General features: G+C 47.2%; 1 protein-coding gene across 3 annotated transcripts in view; it reads left to right on the forward strand.

The window, feature by feature from the left end:
* The window catches only part of flt4 (fms related receptor tyrosine kinase 4), a 264041-nt gene that overhangs the window by 93406 nt on the left and 147910 nt on the right, over positions 1-22725 (forward strand). For all 3 annotated transcript variants that reach the window (XM_067995955.1, XM_067995954.1, XM_067995956.1), the window contains 2 exons: positions 9365-9461; positions 22313-22578. In XM_067995955.1, the coding sequence (XP_067852056.1) occupies positions 9365-9461; positions 22313-22578 (363 nt within the window). The remainder of the gene's footprint in view (positions 1-9364; positions 9462-22312; positions 22579-22725) is intronic.

Genomic DNA, 22725 nt, shown 5'->3' on the forward strand with positions numbered 1-22725 from the left:
TTGAGTCAGGTCCTCGTGGGGCCAACTCAACCCCAAAGAGACCCTGCCTCTCTCCCTTCCAAGCAGGATGGACAGTTGGTCATTAGACAACTGACAAGTGTGCCTTTATTATCTCCAGACTCGATTATTCCAATACCGTCCTGGCCGGCCTCCCATTTTCCAACTTCCATAAACTTGAGCTCATCCAAAACTCTGCTGCCCGTATCCTAATTTATTCCAAGTCCTGTTCACCCGTCACCCCTGTGCTCGCTGACTTACATTGGCTCCCAGTCCGGGAACACCTCGATTTTAAAATTCTCATCCTTGTTTTCCAATCCCTCCATGGCCTCGCCCCTCCCTATCTCTGTAACCTCCTCCAGCCCTACAACCCTCCGAGATCTCTGCACTCCTCCAACTCTGGCCACTTGCTCATCTCCAATTTTAATCGTCCCACCATTGGCGGCCGTGTCTTCAACTGCCTGGGCCCTAAGCTCTGGAATTCCCTCCCTAAATCTCCCCATCTCTCTACCTCTCTCTCCTCCTTTAAGACGCTCCTTAAAACCTACCTCTTTGACGAAGCTTTTGGTCACCTGTCCTAATATCTCATTATGTGGCTCCGTGTTAAGTTTTATTTGACTACGTTTCTGTGAGGTGCCTTGGGACGTTTTACTACATTAAAGGCGCTATATAAATGCAAATTGTTGTTGTTGTGGTGGTGGTGTTCCTTCTAAGCAGCTTAGTGACAACTCAACTCGCCATACAATGTGTGAATGTATCGCCATTGATCACAGCAGGGACATAACTGATCTCATTGAATGGCGGGTCCACTAGTTGTAAGATGGACATTCTCAGTTGTGGTCCCAATTATGGTCAGCCCCAAGCCCCAAGCCCTGGATATACGTGTGCATAGTCACCACTGGGGCCAATGTTCATTAAGTTCCAGAAAATCTGTAGATCTTTTAACAGTTTTAAAAATGAGAATCTGCCCTGACGTTTCTCGCTGGATGTGCTCACTTCATATACGTGTTCGGACCAATGGGAGCCCTCCCTGTCTCCCAGTCGAAAACTTCAATACCCACTCCAGAGACTTGAGCAAGCAAACTAGTCTGACATTTTAACGCAGTACTGAGGGAGCGCTGCGCTGTCGGAGGGTCAGTACTGAGGGAGTGCAGCACTGTCGGAGGGTCAGTACTGAGGGAGCGCTGCAATGTCGGAGGGTCAGTACTGAGGGAGCGCTGCGCTGTCGGAGGGCCAGTACTGAGGGAGTGCAGCACTGTCGGAGGGTCAGTACTGAGGGAGTGCAGCACTGTCGGAGGGTCAGTACTGAGGGAGCGCTGCAATGCCGGAGGGTCAGTGCTGAGGGTGTGCTGCACTGTCGGAGGGTCAGTACCGAGGGAGCGCTGCGCTGTCAGAGGGTCAGTGCTGAGGGTGTGCTGCGCTGTAGCAGGGTCAGTGCTGCTGAGAGGGTTTAATGTCTCATCTGAAGAAGAGCAGGGGAGTTCTCCCCAGTGTCCTGGCCAATATTTATCCCTCAACCAACACCTAAAAACAGATTATCTGGTCATTTATCTCAATGCTCTTTGTAGGACCTTGCTGTGCAGAAATTGGCTGCTGTGTTTGCCCACATAACAGAATTGACTGCTCTTCATTGGCTGTGAAGCTCCATGTGTCACCCCTGGAGTTGTGAAAGGTGTGATATAAAAACACGTCCTTTCTTTACACAACATGCTAACGGAAGCATTTACTTCATCGCTGAATGTAGCCTCAACATCACTCACTGCTCTGAGAGGTAACTGAGGGTCGCCATAGGGGTCCATGTGTCTCAGAGATATCATCCAATGCGCCTCGGAGCAGGTAGTGTGCTGGATCCCTGAGTTTCTCCATGTAGCCCAGCGACCTGGTTTGCCACTCACTGGACTGAACGTATCTGCTCCCAGCAAAGGTCCAGCTCCCAGGAAGTGAAAGTGTGGACACTTGAGATAAAATGACCAGTTAATCTGTGGAGGGGGTTTGTTTGGGTGATATTGGCCAGATCAACTCCTGCTTTTCTTCAAATAGTGAACCACCAGGACAGGCCTCGGATTAACGTCTCATCCATAGGACGGCATCTCCAACAGTGCAGCACCACCCTCAGTGCTGCACTGGAAGAGTCAGCCTAGATTATATACTCAAGTCACAGAGTCGAACTTGACCCTGCGACCTTCTGATTTATAGGCAAGAGAGCGACCCACTGAGTCAAGATGACATTTGATACAAATGCAGCATTAAACCCTTTACAGTTCTCAATTCCCGGCAGATTTCCAAGAGATTAATTTCAGATCCTTGTTAACCTTTTGGAAACGATGTGAGTGATTCACGTAATACGTTCCTATTTGTGTTATAGTGTTCAGCTCGGTCTAATCAATGAACCTGCTGTGGAAATCTCTCCGAATCTTTAATGCAGAGTTCCCAGACAGTGCCTGCCGTTACGGAAGCCTTTGCTAAGTTGATGTTCCAATGTGCCAATAAAACTCTTTGACGTTCTTGATGGTTGGAGGGTTTTTGTAGAGGAGCATCAGACTGATGGAGAGCCCAGGCTGCAGTTCATTCTGACTTGACGCAGTCAGCATTATCGGCACTGAGTTAATCCGATAGGTCACCAAATTTCAACCTTCCAGGTGTCATGTTGCAGCTGTTCCAATTCTTGATTTTCCACACATACCAATTTGTACCAATTTCAAGCGTTCGTTGTTTTAATTAATGTGTTAAATACTGATTGCACTTCGAAAGAAAAGGACTTTGCATTTCTATAGCGCCTTTCACCATCCCAGGACGTCCCAAAGCACTTCACACCCAATGAAGTACTTTTTGAAGTGTAGTCACTGTTGTAATGTAGGAAACGCGGCAGTCAATTTGCGCACAGCAAGATCCCACAAACAGCAATGTGATAAATGACCAGATATCTGTTTTTTTTTTAGTTGCGGGATAAATATTGTCCAGGGAGAACTCCCCTGCTCTTCTTCAAATAGTGGCCGGTGGATCTTTTATATCCACCTAAGAGGACAGACAGGGCCTCAGTTTAACTTCTCATCTGAAAGGTAGCCCAGCTGACAGTACAGCACTCCCTCCGTACTGCACTGGGGGGCGTCAGCCTGGATTATGGGCTCAAGTCTCTGGAGTGGGACTCGAACCCACGACCTTCCGACTCAGAGGTGACATTCCAACCCCTGAGCCACGGCTGAGACCTTCCTTTGAAAACCCATATGATTCCGATTAAACCACCAGGGAAAACATCCTCCCCACTTTATTCACAACCAAACCTCTTCACATTCACTATCACCTTTGACCCTACAATTAATTGGAAGGCTCCTATTAAGCAATGAGATTGTAGAGCCAGGGTCAAGGGCCCATAGGATGGGGGATTTGGAGCTTAGGAGGGACAAGAAGGGAAGGTTCAGAGAATAACTGACCACAGCAGTGTCGATAAAATAGATATGATGTGGAGATGCCGGTGATGGACTGGGGTTGACAAATGTAAGGAATCTTACAACACCAGGTTATAGTCCAACAGTTTTATTTGAAAATCACAAGCTTTCGGAGGCTTCGAAAGCCTCCAAAGGCTTGTGATTTTCAAATAAAACTGTTGGACTATAACCTGGTGTTGTAAGATTCCTTACATTGATAAAATAGATAGAGAGACAGGAAAGGTTACGATGCCTAAAGAAATTGGAAGCTAAAGGTTAAAGGATCATCTTGTACTGTCATCACTCACCCATCGTCCCAAATGTACGAAGCTTCTGTAAGGCAGATGGAAGCTTTAGCATTGCAAGGATTGCTGACTCGAGATGACTCTTTTGGTGTTAGATGACCTTTGACTGTCTCATTGTACTCCAGAGGAATCTGGGCAGTTTTTTTCCCCCCCATTAAATTCGAGCAGTTTGGTTTGTTTTGCCAAGTTGGGGGCTGAGTTGTGTTCCACTGATTTGCCAGACCATCGAGAGTCTAGATCGGCGCCTCTTGTCACAACTTCCTCACTGAAGAGTAGACTTTCTGCGTCCTCTTCTGCGACGAGACCCGTTGCCCATTTCGAGCGCATCGCGGGCAATCGAAAGCCACGACTTCCCCGATAATGCCGACGGCTGGCGAGGTTCCTCCCCACGTGGAGAGAGACTGGAAGAATCTACCCCTAAACGTTGACTCCACGCTAACCGTTTCCCCTTGTCGGTACGCTGGATTCAACAATCATCGTGGGACTTTGGGTTTGAAGAACCAGAGATCTTACATGAACCCAGCAGGACCTCCTCATCCCTTGCTGCTGCCGCCTGCTGCTGATTCACTCGCAGTTGTCCAGTAAATAAATAATTCTGCACTAAGGCCGTACCAGTGTTTGGGACCCAGCTGTGCAATGGTTCCACACATTTAACATTTCCGGTTTTCACATAAAGGAATATTTTGTACAGAATGTTGAGTTACATTGTGGTGCCTGTGCGTGGATATTGAATTTATTGCTCTGTTTCTTTTTTAAATGCTTCACACAATCTTTAACAAAGCCATAAAAGAAGTGCAAAGCACTAGGGTTCGTTTGTGATGTTATATCAAACTTATATAGAACCTTGGTAACACCACACTTGGAGTATTGTGCACAGTTCTGGTCTCCAGTGCCTCTATATCCTTTTTATATTATGGAGAGCGTGCAAAAATAGATTCACAAGGATGATACCGGAACTGAAAGGATGTACTTATCAGGAAAGGCTGAACAGGGTAGGGCTCCTTTCAATAGAAAAGAGAAGGCTGAGAGGTGACCCGATAGAGGTCTTTAAAATTATGAAAGGGTTTGGTAGGGTAGACAGAGAGATTTCCACTTGTGGGTGAGACCAGAACTAGGGGCCATAAATATAAGATAGTCACTAATAAATCCAATGGGGAATTCAGGAGAAACTTCTTTACCCAGAGAGCGGTGAGAATGTGGAACTCACTCCCACAAGGAGTAGTTGAGGCGAGTAGTGTAGATACATTTAAGGGGAAGCTCGATAAACACGAGGGAGAAAGGAATAGAAGGATTTGCTGATAGGGTGAGATGAAGTAGGGAGGGAGGAGGCTCATGTGGAGCATAAACACCGGGATGGACCAGTTGGCCTGTTTCTGTGCTGTAAATTCTCCGTAATTTATTTCTTAGACGGTTTCAGGATCACTGGCGCTCACTAATCTATCAGAAACCGGCGTTCCCGATGGGAATTGAAGGTGTTTGAGAGCTTGTTGTTGTGGAGTTCTGAAGCTTTGCTGAGGTGCACACAATGTCCGGTATTGTGTGACTCTGATCGTCGTGTTTGCCAGTTCTGGGTGTGACTGACAGAGTTGGATTATTTGGTGTTTGAGATGCTGTAAACACGCAGGAAAACAGGAACCGCACCCCACTTGTGTGAATTTTCAAACAACATCTCCAGCATCCTGTTTTTTCTTTGGAGGGAGTGGATTCTCCGAGCTCGGAGCTAAATCAGAGCTGGGGATCGCTGCACGTTTAGTGTTAGTGAAAGAAAGACCTGCATTTATATAGCGCCTTTCACAACCTCAGGTCGTCCCAAAGCAATTTGCAGCCAATGAAGTACTTTTTGAAGTGTAAGCACTGTTGTACTGTAAGGAAATGGGACAGCCAATTTGTGCACAGCAAGATCCCACAAACAGCAATGTGATAATGACCAGATAATCTGTTTTGTTGGTGATGTTAGTTGAAGGCCAGAACACCGGGGGGGGGATCTCCCCTTATCCTTCTTCGAAATAGTGACCGTGGGATCTTTTACGTCCACCTGAGAGGGCAGACGTTTAATGTCTCATCTGAAAGACGGCGCCTCCGACAGTGCTGCACTCCCTCAGTACTGCACTGGGAGTGGTCGGCCTAGTATAGCCTGATGGGCCACACTGTTTGGGCTCATGTCTGAAGAACGGCCATTCAGGTGATGTGCAGAGAGGCCAACGAGACCCTTGGAAGAATCAACGAGGGGCAGGGACGAAAGCCAGAGGGTTTTGGTTTCCAAAAGAAGCTGCTGCTTTGACTCAGAGACATGAACCCGTGGACTAGTGGATGAGAGACCTCCAGCGAGGCTAAACCCTTTAATTTAGATCCACTTCAAACATCTGGCATTTCTTACACCCACACATGGTATTTGAAAAGAAATGGTGAGCAGGGGGGAGTGATTAACAGGCTCACCCTCATTATATGGGAACAATTACTGCCTTTGACACTGTTGACAGATATTTGTGAAAAGGTTTACTTTTTGTGAAGAGGGATTATTTCTTGTTCGTTTGCCAGTGTGGACTTGGGACTGGAGGTTGGGCCGGAAACAGCTGTAACTATAAAAATGAATTTTGCATTTTGAACACTTGTGATTGGAAAGATTCCAACTTGCAGCACAGACAGTCAGACCCCAGGGGTGAGGACTGTGTCATTAGATTCTCCAAAACCCACAGGGTTCAGTATGTGCTCCTTTTAGGAATAGGAAAAGACAATAGGCCCAACCAGCCTATCCTGTTTTATAGATCAACCCCACCTTCACACCAGATCCCCCAATCCCACCTACCCACCTTCTCACCATATCCCCCAATCCCACCTACCCACCTTCACACCAGATCCCCCAATCCCACCTACCCACCTTCTCACCATATCCCCCAATCCCACCGACCCACCTTCTCACCATATCCCCCAATCCCACCGACCCACCTTCTCACCATATCCCTCAATCCCACCCACCCACCTTCTCACCATATCCCCCAATCCCACCGACCCACCTTCTCCCCATATCCCTCAATCCCACCTACCCACCTTCTCCCCATATCCCTCAATCCCACCTACCCACCTTCTCACCATATCCCCCAATCCCACCTACCCACCTTCTCCCCATATCCCCCAATCCCACCGACCCACCTTCTCCCCATATCCCTCAATCCCACCTACCCACCTTCTCCCCATATCCCTCAATCCCACCCACCCACCTTCTCACCATATCCCCATATCCCACCTACCCACCTTCTCCCCATATCCCTCAATCCCACCCACCCACCTTCTCACCATATCCCCCAATCCCACCTACCCACCTTCTCAATGCAAATCTCCCCCTCTCCTTCATAAGAACATAGGAACAGAGTAGGCCATTCAGTCCCTCAATTAGATCAGGGCTGATCTGTACCTCACTCCATTTACCCTCCTTGGTTCCGTAACCCTTAATACCCCCACCCAACAAAAATCTATCAATCTCAGTTTTGAAATTTTCAATTGACCCCCAGCCTCAACAGCCTTTTTGGGGGAGAGAGTTCCAGATTTCCACTCCCCTTTGTGTGAAGAAGTGCTTCCTGACATCACCCCTGAACGGCTGAGCTCTGATTTTAAGGTTCTGCCCCCTTGTTCTGGGCTACCCCCACCAGAGGGAATAGTTTCTCTCTATCGACCCTATCAAATCCTTTAATCATCTTAAACATCTCGATTAGATCACCCCTTAATCTTCTACACTCGAGGGAATACAAGCCCAGTCTGTGCAACCTGTCCTCGTAATTTAACCCTTTCAGCCCCAGGATCAATTGTTTTCTGAATCTCTTCTGTCTCCGGGAGTGTCTAATTGCTCCTTGTCCCCATTCAAACTCTCCAACCTTCCCTAGACCCCCAGTATCCACAGCCTTTTTGGGGGAGAGGGTTCCAGATTTTCACTCCTCTTTGTGTGAAAAAGTGTTTCCTGATTTCACTCCTAAACGGCCGAGCTCTAATTTATAACTGTCCCCCCTCCCCTCCTGTTCTGGATCCTCCCACTAGAGGAAATACTTTCTCCGTATCTATCCTGTCAAATCCTTTTGTCATCGAACACCAAACTCACTCTTTCCTTTTTTTAGCCTCTCACAGTCTAAGCACAGCTCACGGAGGTAAAAAGGCCCAAAACTGCTCTGCTCGGACATCTTGAGGCCTAGAGGCAGGGCTGCCACTGGAAGAAAACATGTTTTAATCGCACCTTTCACATCCTCAGGACCTCCCAAATCTCTTGGCAGCCAACGAAGAACTTTTTGAGATGTAGGCAGGAGGGCTGCTCTTCCACAGGGTCTCACTTGTGGAGAGAACGGGGTTTGGCGAAATGGCCACCGAATCGGCCTTTGGTCTCCCTGATGTGGAGGAGATCGCACCGCGAGCAATGATTACGGTGCACTGGATTGGAGGAAGTCAGTGGTGTGAGAGGAGGTGAATAGTCAGGTGTCACTGCTTGGAACTGAATACCGAATTTGAGAGGAATTTCCCAGAGTATTTTTTTTATTCGTTCACGGGATGTGGGCGTCGCTGGCGAGGCCAGCATTTATTGCCCATCCCTAATTGCCCTCGAGAAGGTGGTGGTGAGCCGCCTTCTTGAACCGCTGCAGTCCGTGTGGTGAAGGTTCTCCCACAGTGCTGTTAGGAAGGGAGTTCCAGGATTTTGACCCAGCGACAATGAAGGAACGGCCGATATATTTCCAAGTCGGGATGGTGTGTGACTTGGAGGGGAACGTGCAGGTGATGTTGTTCCCATGTGCCTGCTGCCCTTGTCCATCTATGTGGTAGAGGTCGTGGGTTTGGGAGGTACTGTCGAAGAAGCCTTGGCGAGTTGCTGCAGTGCATCCTGTGGATGGTACACACTGCAGCCACAGTGCGCCGGTGGTGAAGGGAGTGAATGTTTAGGGTGGTGGATGGGGTGCCAATCAAGCGGCCTGCTTTGTCCTGGATGGTGTCGAGCTTCTTGAGTGTTGTTGGAGCTGCACTCATCCAGGCAAGTGGAGAGTATTCCATCACACTCCTGACTTGTGCCTTGTAGATGGTGGAAAGGCTTTGGGGAGTCAGGAGGTGAGTCACTCGCCGCAGAATACCCAGCCTCTGACCTGCTCTTGTAGCCACAATATTTATGTGGCTGGTCCAGTTAAGTTTCTGGTCAATGGTGACCCCCAGGATGTTGATGGTGGGGAATTTGGTGATGGTAATGCCGTTGAATGTCAAGGGGAGGTGGTTAGACTCTCTCTTGTTGGAGATGGTCATTGCCTGGCACTTGTCTGGCGCGAATGTTACTTGCCACTTATCAGCCCAAGCCTGGATGTTGTCCAGGTCTTGCTGCATTCAGGGTATTTTTTCCCTTTTTGGCCCTGGGTTTTTTTCTCTCTTTTTGCCTCTCCCCAGAAATTACATGGCTGTGGGGAGGGAGGAGTGGGAAATGTCTAGTCAGGATGCTCCAGGAGCTACAAGTATGGAGCAGCCTTGATGCACCAGCTGGTCTTTGCCTGTCGTATGTTCGAATCATTTGGCCCCGGATCATGTGACCCTCCAGTAACGAGTCCCATGGCGCTGTGTGTTCAGGGTTGAATGCCTCCCACCGTTTCGAATGACTGGAATCTCTTTGACTTTTCTCAGGTCTGGTGTGGGGGTTCTCGATGTCAGCGCCCACACTGAACGTCACAGGCACAGAGTACTCGATCGACACAAGCAACACCCTTACCATCATCTGCAGGTGAGTGCGGACTCTCCCCTCCACAGACCGGTTCGAGATAAGATTCCAGATTGTGTCCAATCCCCTTGATTTGAACCTAATCCATTTCCTCTTGATCTCACCCTTCCTTTCCAAAGTCAACGTTAAATACAACCAGTGAAGCAGACCGACCCTCGACCCTCGACCTGACCTAATCGTAAGGAGGGATAATCAGTGGTGACCCCGGGGATCTCAGTCGAGCCCCCTCATGACTCAGTGGGTGAATGCGTTACCAGCTATGATACCGAGCCTGTTCCAGGTCCATGTTGAGTTAACTGGCTCTGTAGGGGTTGCCAACTCCCTCCAGGATTGCCCTGGAGTCTCCAGAAATTAAAGATTAATCGCCAGGACCCTGCTGGGAGAAAAATCATAGGGGCATTAAAAATTTGGGCCATAATTTGCTGTGTCTGGGCATCTAATGCCATCTGCCGTTAGTTAGACTCATCCCTGCACATTTAGGTTTTTGAATTTTTTGTATGTGGCAACTTGCTGAAAGTGTGAGCTGATAACATCGTTAAAAGGGGAACTTAGACTGGAGTGGACAAGACTTAACTTTCCGTGGTGAGTTTAGTCCGTATCCACCGGGCAAACACAGCAACTTCCCACTTTTCAATGCGTTTCACTGGTGAGGCAGACGGCGAGATGCCGTTTTAGTGAAGCGACTAGCACAGCAACCTTTAGATTTCCACCTTTAACTGTGCGCCTGGTCCGTTCCTGAAGTTGCTGCAGCATTTGGGCATAAATAACAGAAATAAACACAAATTACCTTCACCATTATTTTGTCAGCAAAATCTGGGCCAATGTGTTTTTAAAAAATTTTCTTTCAACAATTTTGTTCACTACTTTAAAAAATATTGGCAATGGGAAAATGGCTGTTTGACTGACAGTGAAGAATCATCCAATCGGCTAACAAAGAGTCTGTTCATTTTCCAATTGGCGTAGGAAGGCGGGGCACCGCGAGGATGGACGTATCAGACGACCAATGGCAGGAGTGTGGGGGGTTGGAGGCGGGGCTCCGCAAGAATGGACTTATCGGGCAATCAATGGCAGGAGTGTGGGGGGGCACCGCGAGGCTGGACATATCGGGTGACCAATGGTGGGAGTGTGGGGGGGCACCGCGAGGCTGGACATATCGGGTGACCAATGGTGGGAGTGTGGGGGGGCACCGCGAGGCTGGACATATCGGGTGACCAATGGCGGGAATGTGTGGGCGGGGCACCGCGAGGCTGGACATATCAGGTGACCAATGGCGGGAATGTGTGGGCGGGGCACCGCGAGGCTGGACATATCGGGTGACCAATGGCGGGAATGTGTGGGCGGGGCACCGCGAGGCTGGACATATCGGGTGACCAATGGTGGGAGTGTGGGGGGGCACCGCGAGGCTGGACATATCGGGTGACCAATGGTGGGAGTGTGGGGGGGCACCGCGAGGCTGGACATATCGGGTGACCAATGGCGGGAATGTGTGGGCGGGGCACCGCGAGGCTGGACATATCGGGTGACCAATGGTGGGAGTGTGGGGGGGCACCGCGAGGCTGGACATATCGGGTGACCAATGGCGGGAATGTGTGGGCGGGGCACCGCGAGGCTGGACATATCGGGTGACCAATGGCCGGAATGTGGGGGCAGAATGGTGGGGCGGTTGGAGGCAGAAAGTCATGTGATGAAACCTCCAGGAATACTCCAACCAGAGTTGGCAACCCCTACTGCTCTGGGCCAGCACATTCTCCAGTCACAATGGCTCAAAACGCTTCATGCCTTAAAGTTGTTCCTGTTGTTTTGTAGGCATACCATTTTGTGCACAAGATCCCACAGTTGGTAATTATATAGAATTACTTAGAATTTACAGCACAGAAACAGGCCATTTGGCCCAACTGGTCCATGCCGGTGTTTAGGCTCCACACGAGCCTCCTTTCTTCATCTCACCCTATCAGCATATCCTTCTATTCCTTTGCTCCTCGTGTGTTTATTTGGCTTCCTCTTCAATGCATCTATGCTGTTTGCCTCAATACTCCCTGTGGTCGTGTAATCCAACTAATTCTTAATGGTGAGAGACTCGGAGCTGTGGAGGAGCAAAAGTGTCCATGTACACAAATCACTAAAAACTGGTGCACAGCTACAAAAAGTAATGCGAATGGAATGTTGGCCTTTATCATAGAAGCTTAGAATCTTACAGAAAAGGAGGAGGCCATTCGGCCCATTGTGCCAGTGCCGGCTCTTTGAAAGAGCTATCCAATTAGTCCCACTCCCCCTGCTCTTTCCCCATAGTCCTGAAAATTTTTCCCTTTCGAGTATTTATCCAATTCCCTTTTGAAAGTTATTATTGAATCTGCGTATTTCAGGCAGCGCATTCCAGATCATAACAACTCGCCACTTAAAAAAATGTCTCCTCCTGTCCCCTCTGGTTCTTTTGCCAATTAACCTAAATAAAGTGATTCCTTTTTTGATTCAATCTTGGATTAGAACGAACCCTAAAATGAATCAGCCAGTTACGTTCACCACACAGCTTAAAACGACCAACAAAATTCCCTCCACGATGAATTGAATGGGACAGGAACTCGATTTTGTTAATTCCTTGTACCAAAGCCTCGGAGTTTGACTCTCCGTGACATTTAGCAGTTTAGCAAAGAGCCTTAAGAAAACAAGATGTGGTTTTAATTTCGGTGCAGCGTTGGGGCCAGAATTTAAGGGTCAAAGAGCAGGACCTGAGCTCTGGGGTTGAACAACACTCAGTTCACGGTCTGATACCATTGACTTGGACAATCGAACCCGTTCTCAGAGCTGAGCTCATCATCAATATTAAATTATACAAATCACTCAGACCTTTTTGATATGTAAACCCCAGGGGCAGCCTTCTCACCAGAAACACCAAATCCCACTGTCCGGTTTCTGATCATTATCAGGGATCTGGGAATGAGCTACGTTTAAGCGTAGAAGGATATGCTGATAGGGAGAGATGAAGTAGGGAGGGAGGAGGCTCTCGTGTGGAGCATAAACACCGGCATGGACCTGTTGGGCCGAATGGCCTGTTTCTGTGCTGTACATTCTATGGAACTGAAGCATCACTTCCTCCCAAAGTGAATTTGCACACTTTAAAAACAAAAGCCGTTGAAGGTGTGCACTAAAGCTGGATGAGCCAGTTTGTAGACTGTCGCAGCTCACCATCTACTTCAAACTGAGACAATAAGATGATGGGGGAAGATGGGGTGGGGGTGGGGAGGAGGGCCAGGAAGAGACCAGCAGTGGGCGGGATGATTTCTTTTTGAGCTGTGAGGAGCATTCACACCTCTAGAGCACCCACACAAATCATTCAGAAAACTTAGCTTTTCCGTTTTCGGTGTACCCGCCAGTAGTCCCTTTAAGGGCCGCTGGTTTGCGTCATTCTACGTACAGCTCCACTGGGCAGGTCTTGCACAGTGCACAGCCCACCAAGCGGAGACCCAAACATTGTGTTGGGGTCCGATGTACATCATAAGACCCCCAATTAGCATGGGCTAATGAGGCACCATTGGTGGGTATCTACGCTGCCTATATATTTTTTTATATTCATTCTTGGGATGTGGGCGTCGCTGGCGAGGCCGGCATTTATTGCCCATCCCTAGTTGCCCCTTGAGAAGGTGGTGGTGAGCCGTCTTCTTGAACCGCTGCAGTCCGTGTGGTGAAGGTTCTCCCACAGTGCTGTTAGGAAGGGAGTTCCAGGATTTTGACCCAGCGACGATGAAGGAACGGCGATATATTTCCAAGTCAGAAGGTGACCCATGGTTTAATGCTTCTGCCCTTATAATACAGCACATCCTCTGACCATGAGCAATGCCAGAGGAAAGTCACTGGTATTTACTAGAGTCACTAGGCTGGGGTTGTTTTCCTTGGAGCAGAGGAGGCTGAGGGGAGACTTGATTGAGGTGTACAGAATTATGAGGGGCCGAGATAGAGTAGACAGGAAGTACCTGTTTCCCCTAGCGGAGAGTTCAAGAACTAGAGGACATAGATTTAAGCTGATTGGCGGAAGGATTAGAGGGGACATGAGGAAAATTTTTTGAAACCCAGAGGGTGGTGGTAGAGGCAGGGACCCTGAACTCTTTTAAAAAGTACCTGGACCTGCACCTAAAGTGCTGTAAGTTGCAGGGCTGTGGACCGGGTGCTGGAAGATGGGATTAGAATGGGCACCTGGTTGTTCTTCGAGCCGGCGCAGAAACAATGGGCCGAATGGCCCCCTTCTGTGCTGTATCTTTTCTATGGTTCTATGGTTCTATATGTTATTAAATTACAGAGAATTACATAGAATGTACAGCACAGAAACAGGCCATTCGGCCCAACTGGTCCATGCCGGTGTTTATGCTCCACACGAGCCTCCTCCCTCCCTACTTCATCTCACCCTATCAGCATATCCTTCTATTCCTTTCTCCCTCATGTGTTTATTGAGCTTCCCCTTAAATGTATCTGCACTATTCACCTCAACTACTCCTTGTGGGAGTGAGTTCCACATTCTCACCACTCTCTGGGTAAAGAAGTTTCTCCTGAATTCCCGATTGGATTTATTAGTCACTATTCTTATATTTAGTGACCAAGATTGACACATGCCAGCTGCAGGATATTATGAAGTTGGTTTCTGAACTCAGTTTCTGAGTTATTGCCAATCTTGTGCAGCTCAAAGAACATCAAAAACATTCATTTCTTGGTAATTCCCCTCAACATTGCATTGAAATGTGCCAAGAAACACAAAGGAAAAAAAGTCACAACCTTAACTTTTGATCCAAGTGTTCAGCTAAAACGTAGAAGTTGTTGAAGGGAGTTCAGGAGGGTGAGTTTTATGTCTCCGCTTTTCATTTGCCTTTAATTGACCAGTAGGTAAGATGCAAGAAATGGCACTGGTATAGAAGGAAAAATAAACTCCGAGCTTCAACCAATGAGGCCACGAACACCAACACATATATTTATAGAGGTGCCTGTCACATAACGGAATGTCCAGAGGCGCTTTTCAGGACAAATGATGGGGCACAGAGCAGGGGGTAGGAGGTTGGTTAGTGGAGGCGATGGGCTCAGAGCAGGGGGTAGGAGGTTGGTTAGTGGAGGCGATGGGCACAGAGCGGGGGGTAGGAGGTTGGTTAGTGGAGGCGATGGGCACAGAGCGGGGGGTAGGAGGTTGGTTAGTGGAGGCGATGGGCACAGAGCAGGGGGTAGGAGGTTGGTTAGTGGAGGCGATGGGCACAGAGCAGGGGGTAGGAGGTTGGTTAGTGGAGGCAACTGAAGGTACAGACAAACTTGTGAAGAAGCTGCTGAAAGTGAACTGAGTGGTCGTGGGGGGGTGATAGGGAGTAAGTTCACGAATGTGGAGATTGGGGGGAATGAAGGCTCAGCTGCTAATGGTGGGGTAGAGGGCACGGGAGAGAGACAGTAGAGCGAGCAGAGAAGGACAATAGAACACAGTAGAGGGACACAGAATAGAGGGAGTGGAGAGACACAAAAGGAGTGGAGGGACACAGAGGGAATGGAGGGAGTGGAGAGACGCGGAGGGAGACGGAGCGAGTGGAGGGAGTGGAGGGAGACGGAGCGAGTGGAGGGAGACAGAGCGAGTGGAGGGAGACGGAGCGAGTGGAGGGAGACGGAGCGAGTGGAGGGAGACGGAGCGAGTGGAGGGAGACGGAGCGAGCGGAGGGAGACGGAGGGAGACGGAGCGAGTGGAGGGAGTGGAGGGAGACGGAGCGAGTGGAGGGAGACAGAGCGAGTGGAGGGAGACGGAGCGAGTGGAGGGAGACAGAGCGAGTGGAGGGAGACGGAGCGAGTGGAGGGAGACGGAGCGAGTGGAGGGAGACGGAGCGAGTGGAGGGAGACGGAGCGAGCGGAGGGAGACGGAGGGAGACGGAGGGTCACGGAGGGAGTGGAGGGACACGGAGAGAGTGGAGGGAGACGGAGGGAGTGGAGTGAGACGGAGGAAGTATTCATTTCCACTTTGTAACCCATTCTTCTTTCAGTGGGACCCAGCTGTAGGCTGAGTCAGACTGACTTGTGGACAATGTCGAGGGAGTGAAAGGACAGGAGTACGCGGAGCTGCTAAGCAAAAGCAGATGTTGTGCGGCGTTTTGGGCAACAAAGAGAACATCTGGGAACGAGACAGTGTAAATCTACCCAAGTTGCAAATGAAAACACGTTGAATTTATTACTGAGAAACAAATAGAAGCAAGAAAAGATCAGGCCCCCAGTTTCCGCTCCTGATCCTTACCTTGTGAGCCCTGCTGGAACGTGTGTGCATGTACACAGGGTGGGGCTCAGCTGTGAAGCCCTCCACAGTTCAATACCCTTCAGGCATAGAATCATGGAATCATAGAAGTTTACAACATGGAAACAGGCCCTTCGGCCCAACATGTCCATGTCGCCCAGTTTATACCACTAAGCTAGTCCCAATTGCCTGCACTTGGCCCATATCCCTCTATACCCATCTTACCCATGTAACTGTCCAAATGCTTTTTAAAAGACAAAATTGTACCCGCCTCTACTACTGCCTCTGGCAGCTCGTTCCAGACACTCACCACCCTTTGAGTGAAAAAATTGCATGTGAAGGGCGACTACTTTGGTGTTCTAGTGGTGGGAGCCCGGTGCCATGGGACTGAGCCCCGGGTTGAGTGATTCCTTCAAGGTCGAGGGGAGGGGTCATGGGGGAGGGAGAGAGAGAAACTGAGGAAATAAAATGGATTTCAGTTATCAGAAAGACTGCTTAACCTTTCCTGCAGTGACTGAGCTTTTAAATTCAGGCGAAGGGGCGAGACCCAGAGTGGAGACACTGTCAAAGGTTGAAATGGATAGGAGCGAAGAGGAGATCAATCAGGGATGAGACAGAAAACCAAAGGGGAGAGCAAATTAGTTACAGAAAACAAATGGGGGGGTAGATTTTCAATTTCAGGGATGGTAGATTACGGGCAGCAGCTGACTGGCTGCTTGTTATACACTCCGCCTCCAACATCCCTTCCAATGATGCTAAAAGTGAAACACCAACACCAACACCACCAATAACACCAAAAATAACACCAACACCACCAATAACACCAAAAATAACACCAACACCACTAATAACACCGAAAATAACACCAACACCACCAATAATACCAACAATAACACCAACACCGCCAATAACACCACCAATAACACCAACACCACCAATAACACCAAAAATAACACCAACACCACCAATAACACCAACAATAACACCAACACCACCAATAACACCAACAATAACACCAACACCACCAATAACACCAACAATAACACCAACACCACCAATAACACCAACAATAACACCAACACCGCCAATAACACCAACAATAACACCAACACCGCCAATAACACCAATAATAACACCAACACCGCCAATAACACCAACAATAACACCAACACCACCAATAACACCAATAATAACACCAACACCGCCAATAACACCAATAATAACACCAACACCACCAATAACACCAAAAATAACACCAACACCAACAATAACACCAACAATAACACCAACACCACCAATAACACCAAAAATAACACCAACACCAACAATAACACCAACAATAACACCAACACCACCAATAACACCAACAATAACACCAACACCACCAATAACACCAACAATAACACCAACACCGCCAATAACACCAACAATAACACCAACACCACCAATAACACCAACAATAACACCAACACCACCAATAACACCAACAATAACACCAACACCACCAATAACACCAATAATAACACCAACACCACCAATAACACCAAAAATAACACCAACACCACTAATAACACCAAAAATAACACCAACACCAACAATAACACCAACAATAACACCAACACCACCAATAACACCAACAATAACACCAACACCACCAATAACACCAAAAATAACACCAACACCAACAATAACACCAACAATAACACCAACACCAACAATAACACCAACACCGCCAATAACACCAAAAATAACACCAACACCACTAATAACACCAAAAATAACACCAACACCAACAATAACACCAACAATAACACCAACACCACCAATAACACCAATAATAACACCAACACCACCAATAACACCAAAAATAACACCAACACCACTAATAACACCAAAAATAACACCAACACCAACAATAACACCAACAATAACACCAACACCACTAATAACACCAAAAATAACACCAACACCAACAATAACACCAAAAATAACACCAACACCAACAATAACACCAACAATAACACCAACACCACCAATAACACCAACAATAACACCAACACCAACAATAACACCAAAAATAACACCAACACCACTAATAACACCAAAAATAACACCAACACCACCAATAACACCAACAATAACACCAACGCTAACACCAAAAATAACACCAACACCAACAATAACACCAACAATAACACCAACACCGCCAATAACACCAAAAATAACACCAACACCACTAATAACACCAAAAATAACACCAACACCAACAATAACACCAACACCGCCAATAACACCAACAATAACACCAACACCAACAATAACACCAACAATAACACCAACACCACCAATAACACCAATAATAACACCAACACCACCAATAACACCAAAAATAACACCAACACCACTAATAACACCAAAAATAACACCAACACCAACAATAACACCAACAATAACACCAACACCACCAATAACACCAATAATAACACCAACACCACCAATAACACCAAAAATAACACCAACACCACTAATAACACCAAAAATAACACCAACACCAACAATAACACCAACAATAACACCAACACCACTAATAACACCAAAAATAACACCAACACCAACAATAACACCAAAAATAACACCAACACCAACAATAACACCAACAATAACACCAACACCACCAATAACACCAACAATAACACCAACACCAACAATAACACCAAAAATAACACCAACACCACTAATAACACCAAAAATAACACCAACACCACCAATAACACCAACAATAACACCAACGCTAACACCAAAAATAACACCAACACCAACAATAACACCAACAATAACACCAACACCACCAATAACACCAACAATAACACCAACACCAACAATAACACCAAAAATAACACCAACACCACTAATAACACCAAAAATAACACCAACACCACCAATAACACCAACAATAACACCAACGCTAACACCAAAAATAACACCAACACCAACAATAACACCAACAATAACACCAACACCACTAATAACACCAAAAATAACACCAACACCAACAATAACACCAACACCGCCAATAACACCAACAATAACACCAACACCAACAATAACACCAACAATAACACCAACACCACCAATAACACCAATAATAACACCAACACCACTAATAACACCAAAAATAACACCAACACCAACAATAACACCAACAATAACACCAACACCACTAATAACACCAAAAATAACACCAACACCAACAATAACACCAAAAATAACACCAACACCAACAATAACACCAACAATAACACCAACACCACCAATAACACCAACAATAACACCAACACCAACAATAACACCAAAAATAACACCAACACCACTAATAACACCAAAAATAACACCAACACCACCAATAACACCAACAATAACACCAACGCTAACACCAAAAATAACACCAACACCAACAATAACACCAACAATAACACCAACACCACCAATAACACCAAAAATAACACCAACACCAACAATAACACCAACGCTAACACCACCAATAACACCAACACCAACACTAACACCACCAATCACACCAACAATAATACCACCAATAACACCAACACCACCACCAATAACACCAACACCACCACCAACACCACCACCACCACCAACAACTTGCATTTATGTAGCGCCTTTAACATAGTAAAACGTCCCAAGGCACTTCACAGCAGCGATTATCAGACAGAATTGGTCGTGGGCAAGCTTCAAGCTGCCATAATATAGGATAAAATTAATCCTCACTTAGAAAGACATGGCTTAATTAATGACAGCCAGTGCTGATTTGTAAAAAGAAAAGTTGTGTCCAACAAGGTTCTTTGAGGAAGTTAAGGAAATGCAGTGGATTTTGTGTATATGGATTCCCGAGGAGTGTTTGGTAAGTTGCCACAGAGAGGGGGTTTGATGATAAATTTAAAGCATGGCATGGCAACATGGCTGGAAAGTTGGCTAAAAGACAAAGGGCAGGAAATAATGGTTAATGGATGGTTTTTGGACCGAAGGGATGTGAAGAAATCATTGGTTAGTCCGCAGTTAGAATATTGTGTCCAGCTCTTGTGTCTTGAGTTAGGAAGGATGGCAAGGCCATGGAAAGGGTGCAGAAGAGATTCACTGAGATGAGATCAGAGATGAGAGGTGTTAATTATGAGGCAAGTTAAGAGAAAATGTGGCTCTTTTCAGTAGAACAGAGAAGGTTAAGAGGAGATCTGATTGGTGTTCAAAATTATGACAGGTTTTGATAAATTAAATTGGGGATAAAACTATTTTCATGTTCACTGAGTCAGCAACTCGAGAACATTAATTTCAGATCATCACCAAGAACAGACAATTGTTATGACCTGGAATGCCTGGCCAGAAAAAAAGAATTTATAACAGCTTTTAAAAGAGAAATGGATAAATGGTTTGAGAAAGAGAATTGTTAAATGGATGGGGGGAAAGGGCAGGGCAATGGGACTAAGGGGCGAGCTCGTTCAGAGAGAGGGCACAGGGATATGGGGTGAATGGGGAAAGGGCAGGGCAATGGGACTAATGGGGGAGCTCTTTCAGAGAGAGTGCACAGGGATATGGGGTGAATGGGGAAAGGGCAGGACAATGGGATTAAGGGGCGAGCTCTTTCAAAGAGCTGGCGCAGCCCCGATGGGCCGAATAACCTCTTTCTGTGCTGCGTTTATCCCAGGGTTTCCATAGCCCTTCTGCTGAAGTCATGGTGGATCAGCGATAGAACCTCTGCTGAAACTCACTCCCTAGGACTCATTAAAATGCTACAACTACACAACAGGCACATCTGCCTCTGAACATCAGCATACGTCTGAAAGAAGACTGGTTGATGCTTTCGATTGGAGCCCTCTGTCAGAAACCTGGCTGAGTGACAAAAAAATGTTCAACAGTTCCTTCTCTTTTCATGGGGAGACATTCCTGCCCATTCCCACTAGTTCAATTCTACATCTGCTTTCTCAGGTTTTCCTTTTGTTACTCCTTTCCAGTCAATCATAGAATCATACAGCACAGGAGGAGGTCATTCAGCCCATCATCCCTGTACTGGCTCTTTGAAAGAGCTATCCAATTAGTCCCACTCCCCCTGCTCTTTCCCCATAGCCCTGCAAATTTGTCCTTGTCAAGTATTTATCCAATTCCCTTTTGAAAGTTATTATTGAATCTGCTTCCACCGCCCTTTCAGGCAGCACATTCCAGATCAGAACAACTCGCTGTGTTTAAAAAAAAATTCTCCTCATCTCCCCTCTGGTTCTTTTCCTTAAATCTGTGTCCTCTGGTTACCGACCCTTCTGCCACTGGAAACAGTTTCTCCTTATTCACTCTATCAAAACCCTTCATGATTTTGAAAACCTCTATTAAATCTCCCTTAACCTTCTCTGCTCTAAGGAGAACAATCCCAGCTTCTCCAGTCTCTGCACATAACTGAAGTCCCTCATCCCTGGTACCATTCTAGTAAATCTCCTCTGCACCCTCTCTAAGGCCTTGACATCCTTCCTAAAGTGCGGTGCCCAGAATTGAACACAATACTCCAGCTGAGGCCTAACCAGTGTTTTATAAAGGTTTAGCATAACTTTGTTTAAACAAAAAAAAAATCTCTGCGTATAAACACAGAATAGCAGGTGACTCAGTGACACACTGGTCACGAGTGTGTCTCCCAGCACAATCAACAGGTCTCAGTCTGTTGGTTTACCCAGGCTGCTCGGTGAAGTGCCATCTGAATGTAAGGTGCTCAGAGGAACCGACAGATTTTTAGGAACAATAGAGGGCCAATAGGCCTAACAAGCCTGCCCCTTTTCATAGATCTCAACACAACCAACCCGCCTTCTCCCCATATCCCTCAATCCCACCTACCCACCTTCTCCCCATATCCCTCAATCCCCTACTCACCTTCTCCCCATATCCCTCAATCCCACCTACCCACCTTCTCCCCATATCCCTCAATCCCACCTACCCACCTTCTCCCCATATCCCTCAATCCCACCTACCCACCATCTCTCCCCATATCCCTCAATCCCACCTACCCACCTTCTCCCCATATCCCTCAATCCCACCTACCCACCTTCTCACCATATCCCTCAATCCCACCTACTCACCTTCTCCCCATATCCCTCAACCCCACCTACCCACCTTCTCCCCATATCCCTCAATCCCACCTACCCACCTTCTCCCCATATCCCTCAATCCCACCTACTCACCTTCTCCCCATATCCCTCAACCCCACCTACCCACCTTCTCACCATATCCCTCAATCCCACCTACCCACCTGTTGTAATGTAGGAAATGCTGCACCCAATTTGCGCACAGCAAGGTCCCACAAACAGCAATATGATAATGACCAGATAATCTGTTTTAGTGATGTTGGTTAAGGGACAAATATAGTTCAGGGCACCAGGGAGAACTCTCCTGCTTTTCTTCGAAACATTGCCGTGGGATCTTTTACCTCTAAGAGAGAGGGCAGACGGGGCCTCGGTTTAACGTCTCATACGAAAGTCGTAAGATCAGATGCAAAGAATAATGAGTGGGATCCGATGGTGAAAGCGAGTTAAATGAGTTGTCTTTTTTTTTCCCTTCCCTGCTTCAGGGGACAGAGGCCTCTGGGATGGTCCTGGCCAGGCAGGCAGGCAGCTGAAGAAGACAGAAAGTCAGCATCGTACAGGTCGGACGAGCCCGGTGGGCGGACAGTGATTATAAAGGAGTGCGACGGATCAGTGAGAGAGCAATACTGCAAGATATTCACATTACTGGGAGCCAGAGCCAATGACACGGGCTATTACCGCTGCTTTTATCATTTCATTGAACCGATTGTTGATGGGGCAACAGCTACCAGTGTATACATCTTTGTCAAAGGTATGGTGAGGTATGATTATTGCTGTGAGGTGATGTATGATTATTGCTGTGAGATGATGTATGATTATTGCTGTGAGGTGATGTATGATTATTGCTGTGAGATGATCTATGATTATTGCTGTGAGGTGATGTATGATTATTGCTGTG

This window comes from Heptranchias perlo, chromosome 14 (genome assembly GCF_035084215.1).
Source record: "Heptranchias perlo isolate sHepPer1 chromosome 14, sHepPer1.hap1, whole genome shotgun sequence".
Classification (NCBI taxonomy): domain Eukaryota; kingdom Metazoa; phylum Chordata; class Chondrichthyes; order Hexanchiformes; family Hexanchidae; genus Heptranchias; species Heptranchias perlo.